This window comes from Stegodyphus dumicola, chromosome 6 (assembly GCF_044657685.1).
Source record: "Stegodyphus dumicola isolate Sdum_Otavi_A_Nest chromosome 6, ASM4465768v1".
Taxonomy (NCBI): Eukaryota; Metazoa; Arthropoda; class Arachnida; order Araneae; family Eresidae; genus Stegodyphus; species Stegodyphus dumicola.
In genome coordinates, this window is record NC_140773.1 from 218,902,303 (window position 1) to 218,916,419 (window position 14,117).

Genomic DNA, 14,117 nt, shown 5'->3' on the forward strand with positions numbered 1-14,117 from the left:
GAAGACAGAATAGTAATACATTCTCGCTTGCCAGAATAAAAACATTAAATATACCATTAATTAGGCAAGCAATTGTATAATTCTCGAAGAACATCAGTGCAATAGAGTTTAAGAATATCTTTTTCTTATTGGTAGTAAATATAATTTATGTCATTAAATTGCCGCGTTACAACTTTAAATTAGAGAAAATGCGAGAATCTGAAGAAAGTGAGAGAGATGTTCGAAGCGTTGGCGACTTAGAGTTGGCGACTTTCGAATGCATTCTATAGCAACCCTTTCGGGACACGGCAGCCAGCAATGTCTGGGGTGATCAAATCTATGTTTTCCCTCTGCCCGGACGATATTTTGGCATTTTTTAAAAGCCTAATTTCGCGCGTAGTCTCCCACCGAATAGATTCCCAACTGTTTAAGGCCTTTTATTAGGATTCGCTTCGCTTGAAATATTTCTTCACACCAATAATAGATGAGATGATTGTAATAATTACTAATTTTAACCATTTTTATGCAAATATACGAGATGTGATGTCCGAACATATGGGGGAAAAGTGATGTCTGCGGAGGAGGAGAGAATGTTCATGATAAACACGGATTTCTGCGATGTTACCCTTGTAAATCTGGATTTGGAATTGTAAGTTTTTATTTTACTGATACGAACGTATGCATTCTGATAATCGTGTGAGGTGTGGAAAACTGTGTTGCCTAAATCCGCTGCGTATTAGAGCCTGTGTTATGTAATTCATTTCGTTTAGATTAATCTTACGTTCAATTCAAAGATTCATACTAGCTTCAATATTGCAATCTAAATGCGTTTAAAGACATTTAGAATGCATATTTTAAAAGCCTTGACTCTTAGTTGACAAATAGTTAGGAAAATAAAATAAAATCATACAGGACTAAATGGATTGCAGTAAAAATTTAATAATCAGGAAGAGATGGAACTATTTTTAAGGAAAGAGGTTAATTAAGAGTTAAAAAAAAGATAATTAAAATTAGTTGTGCTCTGCATGGCTGTTGTTTTTGACTGTTTCGTAACAATGTGTAATTATAAAGCAAACTGCTGTTAAAAAATTAAATAAAAAAAAGAAGGTCAATAGATCGAGCTCTGGCAACATGAGGAATAATATACATCCGCCAACGACTGCAACGCTCCGCTTAATATCTGAAGAGTTCCTCTTAGTGATGCATCCGGTCTCCTTCTGACTCAGGATTGAACATCCTGAAAACTTATTGTCCCTCCTCGTTTCAGGACATTGAGCTCTTTTTGGCGACAGTTAACAGAACTGTTGTACATACGTGTGACATCAACGATTAACTTGACATCTTCGGTTCTAATCGACTGTTAATTAAAAATGCATTTAAGCAGAGATTTGTAGCTATGACAAGAATAAATGTTGCGCGAAAGGTATCAGTGATTCAATCAGCTAAGTATAAGTCTCTATACCAACCACTTGAATCAAGAAATGTAAGGTAAAATGTTCTTTTTTAAATTACCGAAGAAATCTGAGGCAAATCTGAGGATTAGACAAAGAATGAGAAAATTATAAGCTGTGAATCTCAAGATTATTATCCCATCAGTATATTGTGATATTTAAGAAATACTAATTTTGTAAAGTGTTGTATCAGTTTCGTATTTAAGCCTATAGCAGCATTTGGACTAGCTTTATTTTTTGTGATATCAAGTGCTAGACTGCCATTGCGTCAACTATAATCTCATATGCAAAAGGTGAAGTGTCCAAGAATCACAGCCGGGTGTATTTCATTAGTCACTGTGATAAAAATTTGCAAGCTGTGTTTCTTCCCGTCTTTCACTGAAGTGTCATCCATGTGAATCTAACTTTAACCTAAAAACATGGGCTCCACTGTGGGCAAAGGTGCTTCTTTGCTAGAAAGTCTCCCTCCAAACCAAAGTCTGCATGTTGTAATGTTAGGCCTGGATTCCGCAGGTAAGACAACAGCCTTGTATCGACTTAAGTTCGATCAGTATTTAAATACAGTACCTACGATAGGCTTCAATTGCGAAAAAATTAAAGGCACAACGGGGAAGGCAAAAGGAACCAGTTTTCTAATATGGGATGTGGGTGGACAGGACAAACTTCGCCCTCTCTGGAGGTCTTACACGCGATGTACAGACGGTATTGTTTTTGTACTGGATAGTGTTGACGATGAAAGACTTGAAGAAGCCAGAATGGAATTAGTGCGTATGGCAAGAGCTCCTGAAAACTTAGGTGTGCCGATTCTTGTGCTTGCCAACAAACAGGACTTACCAGGTGCAAAAGATCCGCATGAAATTGAAAGAATTTTAGGATTAGGCATTGAGTTAGGATCTGGACATTTATGGCATGTCCAACCTGCCTGTGCCATCATCGGTGATGGCCTAGAAGAAGGACTAGAAATTCTGTATGAGATGATACTTAAACGAAGACGGCAACTAAAACAAGCCAAAAAGAAATACACCTAAAATTTCTACATGAAAAGTCTGCGGTTTTCTAGGAGCTCAGTGATAGATTGCGTTTAAATGGCATCGCCATTCTAAAAATCTATATTAGTAACAGCGAATTTTTTCTAGTTAAGAAATATTAAATTTTAAATTGTCAGTTTTTAATTGTGAAATGTAATTTGCAATTTCTTATTTAAAAAACATTATGATTTCTTTTATTTGACTTCAAATTTGAGCGCCAGCAACAGCTAACACATATTCCTGAAAAAAGGTAATCTCAGGCTTTAATTAATTCCTTTCGTATTAAAATATAAAGTATAGGATATTAAAGAAATTAAGGAATTTTAAGAGTTATGAATAAAAAGAATCCTTTCCATAATATGAAGTTTTTCTGTTGTTGGGCGGACGATTAGAATTTACTTCATCTCGAGGTATGTTTAGCTTAAAGATATTTTCTTAGTTTAATTATGGAAACATATGATTTTGTTTTTGTGAAACAGACATTAAGTATTAACACAGCTAATTCTGTAACGTTAATTTCAATTATTTATACAAACACGATTTTTTTCCTTTTTTTATTTGTATAAATATGCTTTTAACGAAAATGCACGTGTCTATTGTAGTTGTACTAAAACCATAAAATACAAATGATTTTATGAGATTGCTGTTTTATTACATTCTTTTCAGTAATAATCAGTGTTTTAAGAAAATTAAAATTTCACTATTTTTGGCTTACAGGTATTTTAAATTATGTTCTAAATTCCGTCCTGTTCTCCGTCCTTATGAATTATGTTCTGTAGAAATTATGCAACAGCTTTATAAATATTTTGATCCAAAATTTTTTTTGTTATTTTAATATTTAAGATCTTACTCCTATCAATATTTGATAGCAGTAAGACAGAAAATTAAAACAAATATTGAAAGAAGAAATTTACGGCGAAATAATGGTGTACTTTCCAATATTTATTTAAAATGTAGCTTTAAATATGTTATTAAATCTACAGCAGCATTATATTCAAGATTATTTCAAATCAAAAAGCGTAAAAATGAGAGATATTTTATTACACCTGACTCTATGAAACTGTGAAAATAGTATAAGAGAGTTCCCAGAAAGTCTCATTCTTTCTCATCAAAATAATAATTTGATGTCCAACATGGAAACACTGCCTAAAAAAATAAAATATCATTTATAATGCATTCAATATTACGTAACTACTGTGTGTTGTTCATCAGGGTTTATACTCGTGGAAGTAAAATGCAAGCCAAACTGTAGCGTTAGGTATATAAGGAATATGAAATTAGGTTTTTGTAAAATCAAAGCTGGCCGTTTCAATTTGTGATTTAGTTATTAGTTCGGTATATAGTTTAGAAAAACACAGAAATTACTATCATAGTAAGGAATGCTGAAATTCATTATTAATTATCGGAAGTTAAAAATTATCATGGAAGTTTTCATTCGTAGTAAAACATTTGTCAACATTTATCTAGTCAACAAAAATAATTACCAAGTTACTTCGAATTAAACCTCACTTTTTTTTAGATTTTCAAGATGTAAAATTAGCTCTTCAGCTCAAATTCAAAGTGAATAAATATTTTACAATTATATATCTGAAGAAGGTTTTTAATAAATCAGGTAAATTATTATATTTATATTACAATCTATTTAAGTAAATAAATGTTCCTTAGTTTTCGGTACGTATTATAAAAACATTTTTATTGGCCCAAAGAGCGTTAGCCCAGAAGGGATATTAATTTCAGAACGGCATTTAAACGGCGTCGATTTACTTTTCAAACTGTTGCCACCAAATATTATCGCCATGTATTATACTTGAAAAAAGTAAATAATGAAGAATCTACATGAATGCATGAACGTTTCTCGCTCTGTGAAGAAACGACGGTACGTAGAGCCATCAAATTTTGAATAACGTGGCCCTCCAACTGAAAATGTGCACTTGGAAGCCCGAATTTTGAATTTCGAATTTGTTTTAGTATATATTTCATATTTTGTAAAACGTTAACGAATTTTTGACTAACAAATTCAGCAATTTCAAAGTGAGCAATGGCAACACTGTACAGGGGAAAAAAAAATTATTTCCAGCGGGAGAAACTGTGTATCGAAAATTCTAAAGATATGCTGTTTTGCTGTTGAATTGAATTTTATGTATTTTAAGTGCGAAGAACATCATATTAAATCAATAAAGGTGACATATAAACTCCCTTTTGAGCGTAACATAAAATCTGAATGCTTTCAGTTCTTTTTTATTATTTTTCAATTTTTCGAATTTTAAAATCCTCCTGGGTTTAAGTTCGAAGAAGGCTGTTTATTATTCTCCCTCCCCAATTATTCAGTTTTAAAATATTGTCGCGGCTTTAATTCGAAGCAATATGGGAATTATTTGATGAAAATTTCAGATTTTCTGGTAATCTTAAATGAGTTTCTGCATTCTGTGTCATATATTGTTCAAACTCTTTGTATTTTATCAAAGAATTTAGCAGCTTTGTATGTTTTAATGTCAGTTATTAACAGTCTCATGTTTAAGTTAATAACACCTTCTTTATCTAAGGCTGAGTACTTCTAAACATAGAAAGATCCTTAAATACATAATCGTAATCCTGACACATAAACCTGCACTTGCTCTAGGAATTTTCACATAGTTCATAACTAAAATATGAAATGATGTTAGAAAACCACACTTTTAATTTTAGCATAAATTTTTAGTTGTCTTTAAAGATAATATGCATATAAGATCGTGATTTCTACTTTGGTAGGAGTTGTAGGGAATAATTCTGTGATTTAAAAGCATAAAAATTTTAAATAAAAGATGATTTCATTCAGTTAGAACGTTGCAATTATAAACAGAATTATAAAAACAGAACTTCCATTTCAAATTTCAGTGTAAAGTTTGATTATGTATGCTAGTTAATTTTTATTTCATTAAATGCTAAATACATATCAGTAGACTGCAAGCTAGTTTATTATTTGCCTACATCACAGGTTGCCAACTTTTTAGAAGTAAAAAGAATGACTACATGAATTTTGAATGAAATTAATTATAAATCTACATGTAATATCAATTAAATCTGTATTTAACGTTAATAAGTAAGCCCGAAAAATTTAGACTGTGAAATAAAACAAACAAACAAAAAAGCTCTTTGAAAATAACCTTCAGACAAAAAATTAGTTAAAATGTTAAAAGTTTTGTGGAGAAACTTATGATAACTATATTTACACTGAAAACATTTTCTTCGAAACTGCAACAAGAACATTTTTGAATGCAAATAAATTTAATGCATTTTCTTACTGAAAAAATTAAATAAATCTAAATGATACAATTATGTATTTTTCAAGCATGCAATGTGTTATTCATTTATGTGTTTTAAAGGAATTTTAATTTTGAAAAATTCAGAAGATTTTATAATATTAATTTCTAAAAAGTCAACATTTGTATTGTTATAATTTTTAAGCATAAGACTTGTACTTTTAAATAATAAATTCAAACTAATCTAACTGTTACATTAACTATTAAAATTTGTTGAAATTTTCAGCATTTTTTAGACCGCAATAGATTTTTCAGATAAGAAAATGCAGAAAGTTTCATTATTAATTTAGCAATAAGCCTGTACCTATACGTTCAGAATGAATCGGGTTTCTTTTCCAGAAGAACAATTCTTTTCTTTAGGATGTTGAAAATAGTAATTTATTTATAGGACTTCTGAAGTTTACATAATGGAAATATTACTAAATTATATTTTCTGATAGTTGGAATGTCAAAGGTTTATTTAATTTTCTGTTAACAATATAAAAATATTATTCTACATAAGTATGAAGAAGCATCAATGGCAAAATGTATAATTTTTTTATTGCAGATAATTATTTCTAGTTTTAGGAAATAAAATGTGATCTAATACATGCTTTAGCAGGTAAAACGTTTCTACTTACTTTCAAAGTTACGAAAACAAATATATGTGTTAGCAATAGAAAAGAGATGAAGCAGTCGAAAATTTTAAAGGACCAAATATATATAACTAAAATTAACCTTCTTCGAAGCTTTTCTTAATCTTGGAAAACATAATTAAATTTTGAATTTTAAGTTTTATATAAAACTACATGAATACGAAAATTATTAATGTTTCGGAAATTTTAAAATTTAATTATACTATTTATTATTATTATTATATTTATTAATATTATTATTTTTGCTTTAAAGGAAGTTGAGAAAAAAATTCTAGTATAGTAAGCGAGGAAGACAGAATGTAGAACATTATAATAATATGTAATACTTGGAAGAATTTTCTTGTCTTTCATTCTTTTGCCAAAGAAAATATTTTAAGTATTTATGAAATGGCATCAATGTGTTCTTTTGTGCTTGTAAGATCAAATGTTAAATTTTCCTTGTCAAATTTTTAAAATAATGGTAAGTATCTTTCAGTGTTTTATTTTCATTCGTATGAAAATAAATCTGAGAAATGTTTCAATTGAATCACTTTAAAGTAAAAAAAAAATTAATAAGAAAAACGAATGCCTTATGTTTTGCATTTTAACGAATATCTGTAATTGTAACAAATGTTGTATAGTTTCGAATTTAATGCATTAATATGGCTAAATTATAGTCAGTTTGTAACAGGAAGAGCTTGTCAAAGTACTGTTTCGTGGTTTACTGCATCAATGGCTAGAACTTTAATCCATATGCTGTGATCTGTTATTGTGACTTTTGCATCTATGATAAAGCTTCGTTTAATTTTTGCATGCAGCTTACACCACTGTGGTTAGTCGCACAATCATTATGCCTTCAGAACCGAAATTTCAACTTTTCAGGTGAAGAAAAATTTAAATGAGTTCTTGGGAAAAAAAAAAAGCTATTTTCACTGAATTTGAAATTATAATATTTTGTATCATGTTGATGAAAAAATACGAGAATTGTTAAACAAAATATAAAAAATGAACGTTTAGTGTCACACTTCTTAAACTTTGTTCAAAATATTTAATGCATTAACTCTCAGCCTGCAGAATGAAAGTAAGCATCAGAGTGCCACAGTATAAAATTCAGAAAAAACAGAACAGACAAGAACTGTATAAACCAGTATAAAGAACAGTATAAAATAGTATTCAGAACAGGATAAAACAGTATTAAACAGTATTCAAAACAGTATAAATTTCAGATTTATTAACTATATAATAATAGAATATGTGCACAAATTCAAAAGAAACGATACGTTTTATGTTTCAAAGCTGTGTTGAAAGGTATATATAATATTTCCTTATAGAATCTTAAGTGTCACCATTAATCTCACAAGAAAATATCCAGAAATAACGAGTAAAAATGTATCTTCTCTATTTCTCCTTTTAACCTTTTCTTTCTATGGGAATTCGTTTCATACTACTCTCTTTCTTTGTAAATGAGTGTTTTACCATTTTGCAGACATAAAACTTGATTTTAGATCTTTATTACAAGGGTTGTTCTGAAAGTTCATGCATTGGCAACACTACTCTGATTCTATGGAAGCGTCTCTGTAGTTTGCATCAACCACTTTTCAAAGACTCCTTTTCTTTTTCTCCACCATTTACCATTCGACCCATATGAATTTCTTCCATTTCTGTACAATACAGCATAGAGAAAAATTCTAATACAAATAAATAACTGAAACAAATTCTAATACAAATAAATAACTAAAACAAATTCTAATACAAATAAATAACTGAAACAAATTCTAATACAAATAAATAACTAAAACAAATTCTAATACAAATAAATAACTAAAACAAATTCTAATACAAATAAATAACTGAAACAAATTCTAATACAAATAAAATATTCTAATATAATAAATAACACATAATTAATTGAAAAAATAACAATTAAACCAAGAAAATGAACGAAACTTTCGAAAACAAAAATGGTTTATTAGATGTTTTATTATTTTTTATGTTATTATTAATTTGAAAATGTAAACAAGTGTAGAGTCATCAGGTTTTTTTTCCAAGCACGAGGCGTGAAAAATGTGCCATGCCATCGTCGAGATTCTAAACCTGGACCTCTCGAAAACGCGTCGAGTGGCTTCCGATTACGCCACAAAGGCACGCAGGAACCATACCAGTTTTCAAACACAAAATTAAATATTTTAATTGTACAAAAGCTCGAGTATAATTAACGCGATAGCTCCACGTGATATATTAATGCGATATTTTTTAACATTTCGCATAAAATTGCTTAACTTAATACATAACGTGCTTCGTTAAAAAAATTTAACCTTTTTATTGTTTCCCGCAGTAAATTATCGACTTGAGTAAAATATACTTTTATTAGGTAAGAGAGAAAAGTGAGAAATTTTGGTTTCGGTGACAAATTTTATTTTGGAATATTTCTTTAGGATGACTTAATTTCGAAAACTTAAAGTACCCTTGGGTTTTGAATAGGACTTGACTTTGTACGATTGGCTTTATATTTATCAACAATTAACTACCAATTTTATGAATTATTTTTTTAATCAATTGCAGGTGCATGTCGCCTATTGACCCCAGCCGACCCCAGTCGCTCGCCATTGACCCCCTTTAAAATTCATCAACTCCGAGCGAGTCAATATCGACTCCGCTGTGAACCCTTGTTCTTGACCATCTTCCATACATCCCAGATTTCGGAAGAATTAAGAGCTTGGACATTTAGCTATGTTTCGAGAAGCAAAAGTTGCCCCATTCTTTATCTTTCATCACCTCTCAGAAAGGGATTTCTGAGATCGACTGCATATTTGGAAATGGCGTACAGAATAAGAACGCTGCGCTGTTTGGGAAAGAAAAGAGACACTAACGTCGTTATAATGCACAGAATTCTGAACAGTGATCTATGTCCTTGTTCTTTCGGTAACAGACATCGTACTTGAAGTATATAAAATATAATAGTGCAGTTTAAATCAAATTAAAGTCAAATGTACGATAATTTTCAGTACACCGGTAATACGTACTTTAAATTTGTTTTTAAAATATGCATTGAAGAATATAGCTTCATATTAACACCGAAGAAGATGTGGGATTCTCGAAACGTAATAATAACTTTTTATAAAATTAATAATGGTAGATATGACAGTCAATGTTTAAATTTGCTCCTAATTAAGAAAAAAGGAAAAGGAAAGGAAAAGGAAGAATAGTAATTAGAAGAAATCTCTTTAACATGCGTTCAAAGCAATTTAAAATTGAAATTCTAATAAAACAGAATTGCCAATAAATAAAAATTTGTTTTTATTTATTGCCTCCCTGGGGTGCAGTTTTTTGTACTGCAATACTTTACATCTTATTTAGGAACTATACAAATATTGGGACACCCAATTGAGATTGCAGTTAGGGACGCTAACTGCCGTAACGAAGGACCCAAGGTCGAATCCATAAGAAGGCATGGATGTTTGCAAATGTATACTCTCTGTGCGGCATGGAGGCACTCTAAATATACGGTGAACCGAAAGTCCTCTTGAGAGGTTGTAAGTAGGGTTAGAGAAGTGGAAGACACCCGGACCCCTCTCCCTGGGGTGTTCTCCTTCAAAATTGGGGGTTGAACTGAGCAAAGTCGTACTGTCAAATGTATAGTGCCTAAGGCTCGGACTCCTTGCTACGATGAATTTCGTGAGCTAGATCGGATCTTTGCAAGCACAATTAGTAACAACATAAACAACGACAAAGGTTAAGAAGTTTAGCAACTGAATAGAAAACATCCTAGAAACAAGTTATGTTTTTTATTTAGCATATGTTAATCCACTTTGCTTTAGATTATTTAAATATTAATTCAAGATGCCCTTTCATTGTGTATTAATTATTAATACAAGATTCACAGCATGGAAGAAGGTACCGCGGTCTTTGCTTTGACACAGAACTGAAAATATTCACAGTAATACATATTTTGTTTAATGTATAATGTTAATTTGTTAATATTGCTAAAGGTGAAGCTACAGATTATTCATCAAATGTTAAAGGATGACAAAAATGAAATTAATATGTCATGTACATCAGGTGAAAGACACTTGTTATCATTTAAAAAGCTAGGGTATGTCTTTTGCGACACTTTACCATTTCCCCCAATTTTTCTCAAAAAAGGATTTCTGAAGAAAGACGCTGCTAACACCAAAGGTAGTTTAACGAATCACGAGTTTCTCTGGGAAATCTACATTTAAAAATTTTTGTAAGGACCTGGTGTACACATACTCGTGTAAAAGCATCAACAGCGTGAACAGGATGCTCTCTTTCAATGGGAATCCCTCACGCATGTCACATTTTTATGCGGTTTCTGGCTGAATGGTGCTGTTATGGTCTATATTACACTGAAGGTGATTCAACTTTTAGAGGATACCTCCCTATACTGTTTTGGTTCTATTACCTTCTTTCACAGTTTGAGAGTATCACTTTTGGTGCCTCACACGATATCCATAACTTACCAATAAATCAATTTGCAATCAGTGTATTCAAGCCTAACTGTACTAACCGATACAAATATTGAAAAATTTATTTTCTGATTAAGTTAAGTCTCTTATTGCCTATTGTGAAAGTTTTCTGTAATTTTCGATCATTCTCTGATTCTCAGTTTTTAAGTGGATATACTAAAGTGGTCTCAATTCCTTGTTATGTATTTATCATAAAAATCGGATGTGGACGCCACGTGACTTTCTTCTACGGCCTATTACATCGCATACATATTTTGCTGCATTTCATTTAAACTTATTTCTTCGAATTATTCCAATTTAATAAACCAAGCACTCAAGAAAAATTGAAAATGACATAAAAAATTGCAGATTTGGAAATTAAATATTCCCGTCAATTTTTGCCGTATGGGAGTCAAACTTCCTGTAATTTTATTTTTTCATAACAAGTATAACACTTTCCCAAATATGAATCGGTAAATGGCATTAAAAGTTAGATTTCTTTATTTGTTAAAAAGAATTTTTTTTTTTTTTTTTTTTTTTTAATTTGACGTTACCAAAACAGGAGTATTTTCTTATTTAAAAGTCTCTTTAAGTGGAAGTATATAGCTATGACGAACGGTTGAGAAAATAAAGTTCGGGTAAGGACTTTTAAGCCAGTGAGAGGGTGTGTATACATACATATATATTATATTATTAGAAAAAGGTTTCATACATTGTCTCCGAGAATAGGAAATTCAGTTAAAGCCATCAATTATTATAAGAAAAATATTTTTAACCAGTATTCTAATTAGCATTTTAAATCAGTATAATCTAGTCCTCTGTTATAGTAAAAACCATTTAAAATCTATAAAGAAAAACCCTGAATCGCAAGAATACCAAATTCAAAAGTAAAAATTTTAAATATTAAAAAACATATATATATATAATATAAATATATTTAGTATGAATATATAAGTACCTATATATAGTATAAGTACATTTAGTATAAATACATATAAGTAGATAATAGTATAAGTATATATGTATATGGTAATGCAAAAAGGGAGGTGCACAACTAGATGCTAAACAGAGTCGCGTACAAAATTTTAACGTTTTTGAGTTAAGTGAGGTACCTACGTCAGAACAAATTCCTCTTTGAATCAATTTTAAACCGTTTTGAAAAAAGGGTCCTTTATTCTGCCATACGTACAGAAGGCACGCAAAAGTATCATCCAGATGGTTTCCAAAACGGTCAAAATGGGTTTTTCCATTGAAATATGATACCCGAAATTTTTCGAGATTACAATATTTTTTTATTTCGTGCAAGGAAGTAAAAAGGATAAACTAATTATATCAATACGTGTATAAAAAGAACAAAATTACGAATATAAATGAAGGTAACTATAACAGTAATTGTAGTATATCACGGGCGATATCACTGAGTATCATGATGAATTTAACCTATCAGGTTCTGTTGTTCTGATCCCAGTTATCTTTTAGAAGATTGATACTGCATTTTGCTAATTTCAGAAGAGACTTCAGCTTTCAGAGCAATACTTTGAGCTGTACTGATAACCTGCATCTGTCTTAGTAGTAAAAGGTTTGGCTTATTTAATAATGGGAAATCACTCATGGGCTACCTGCCTAAGAGAACGGATGCCTTCGTGGATGATTTCCTAAGGAAACTGGCTAGTATATGTTTTACACACGGGGAAAGCCACGAAAACGCCCATGCAGCCAGCTTGGGCATTTGAAAATTAATTTAGGTGTATTTTTATTAATTAAATAGTTTAATGCTTATTCCAGCACTATTTAAATAATGCTACAATCAGGAACTTGATAATTTTCATTACGCCACCTTTTTCTGTTCGAGTCTTATCACAAATAATTTCAGTTTTTGAAGAAGAACAGCAAAGTTGACTAAAAATACAAATAGGTACATTTGATTAGCTGAATATATATGCGTAAACCTGCCAGTTTAAAGATGAAATAAATTTTTTTTCCCAACTTCACTCTGTATTTAAATAAATCAGTTTATACATATAAACAGAGTTTGCCGATAGTTGCAGTCATATTTAATTATATTACTCTTCTTTTACACTGATTTTTAATAAGTTACTGAAACAATTAAAAACTAAAAAAAAAATAAACACTGAGAGGGTGTGGCATTTAAAGCGCTGTCGAAATTATTAAAAGTCTTTTTATACCATTTATTATCATCAGATCATTTCAAAATTTCTATTCAGTATAGTAAGGTATTTTTTTAGCAAAAACTTGAAATATCGGTAATTTCTTCGATTTTTGGGATACGAAGTCCCCTTAATATTTATCCAAATGCATGCTTGGTGTGTGGAGATACATTTAACTCCTGAATGTTTCATTTAAGTTCATTTAACTCCAGACTGCTAAAGGAAATAAAGTTCTCTTGAAAAGGTTGATATTTCGGTTCCTGAAGTTTTGTGTATTTCTGCGTCACGAATACATATATATATATATATTCGTCGGTTGTAGTGATATCATAATCATAAATTATTATATATTTAAATCTATATACTTATATATGGATAAAGAAATTATATCTATATTAAATCGTTAATTTTGTTGTAAATATTTGTTGAAATTACAAAGTGTAAATAAATATATGTCACAAATATTTGATCTCTCATTCTTTTGCCCAATTTAATTGATGTCTTTATGTCACATTCATTTATAATTTAGTTTTTAATGATGTTTATTTTATCGTTATTGACAGCATATTCTTTTCCTTTGAATACTGGTTTAATATGCGCAAATGAGCTCATTTTTCAAATTAAACTGATTGAAAATACTGGTAAATTGTTAGATTGCTTGTCTTTATAATACAGTTATTCTTCGTTCGTTTTTAAATGACTTGTTTCTAAGTAATTTTGAGTTGATATCGTCTCTGGCATTACTTTGGTAAAACGAGAGTCGGCTGTCTATTTAAACTGAAAGATTTAGCGAAACCTTTATGAAAAGAAAGAGAAGCCTGTACTAGGGTTCGACAAACCAAAGAAAATGTAGGACTTACATTTCCTATGGATATATCTTGTCATTCGTAAGAACTTAAGGATTTTCTTACCGGAAATTCTCTCCCCGTGCCTTCCACTGTCTGTATACGAAATTCGGTTTCGTTTCATTTATCAGGTTGTAATATCTACTTGTTAAGCTTTTGGTGTGACAGCTGAAGTAGATGCAGGAACCAACCAATGCGCCGACTTGACGCTACAAACCCACGCCTCGCTCAGGCGGTAACTCAACTAACAACAACTCAACTTAAAAT

General features: G+C 30.6%; 1 protein-coding gene across 1 annotated transcript; it reads left to right on the plus strand.

The window, feature by feature from the left end:
• Positions 1–315: 315 nt before the first annotated feature.
• Positions 316–13,469, plus strand: LOC118189655 (ADP-ribosylation factor-like protein 4A). Its single transcript, XM_085819531.1, has one exon. The coding sequence runs from the start codon at positions 1,850–1,852 to the stop codon at positions 2,456–2,458; it is 609 nt and encodes a 202-aa protein (XP_085675657.1). The 5' UTR covers positions 316–1,849; the 3' UTR covers positions 2,459–13,469.
• Positions 13,470–14,117: the final 648 nt, after the last annotated feature.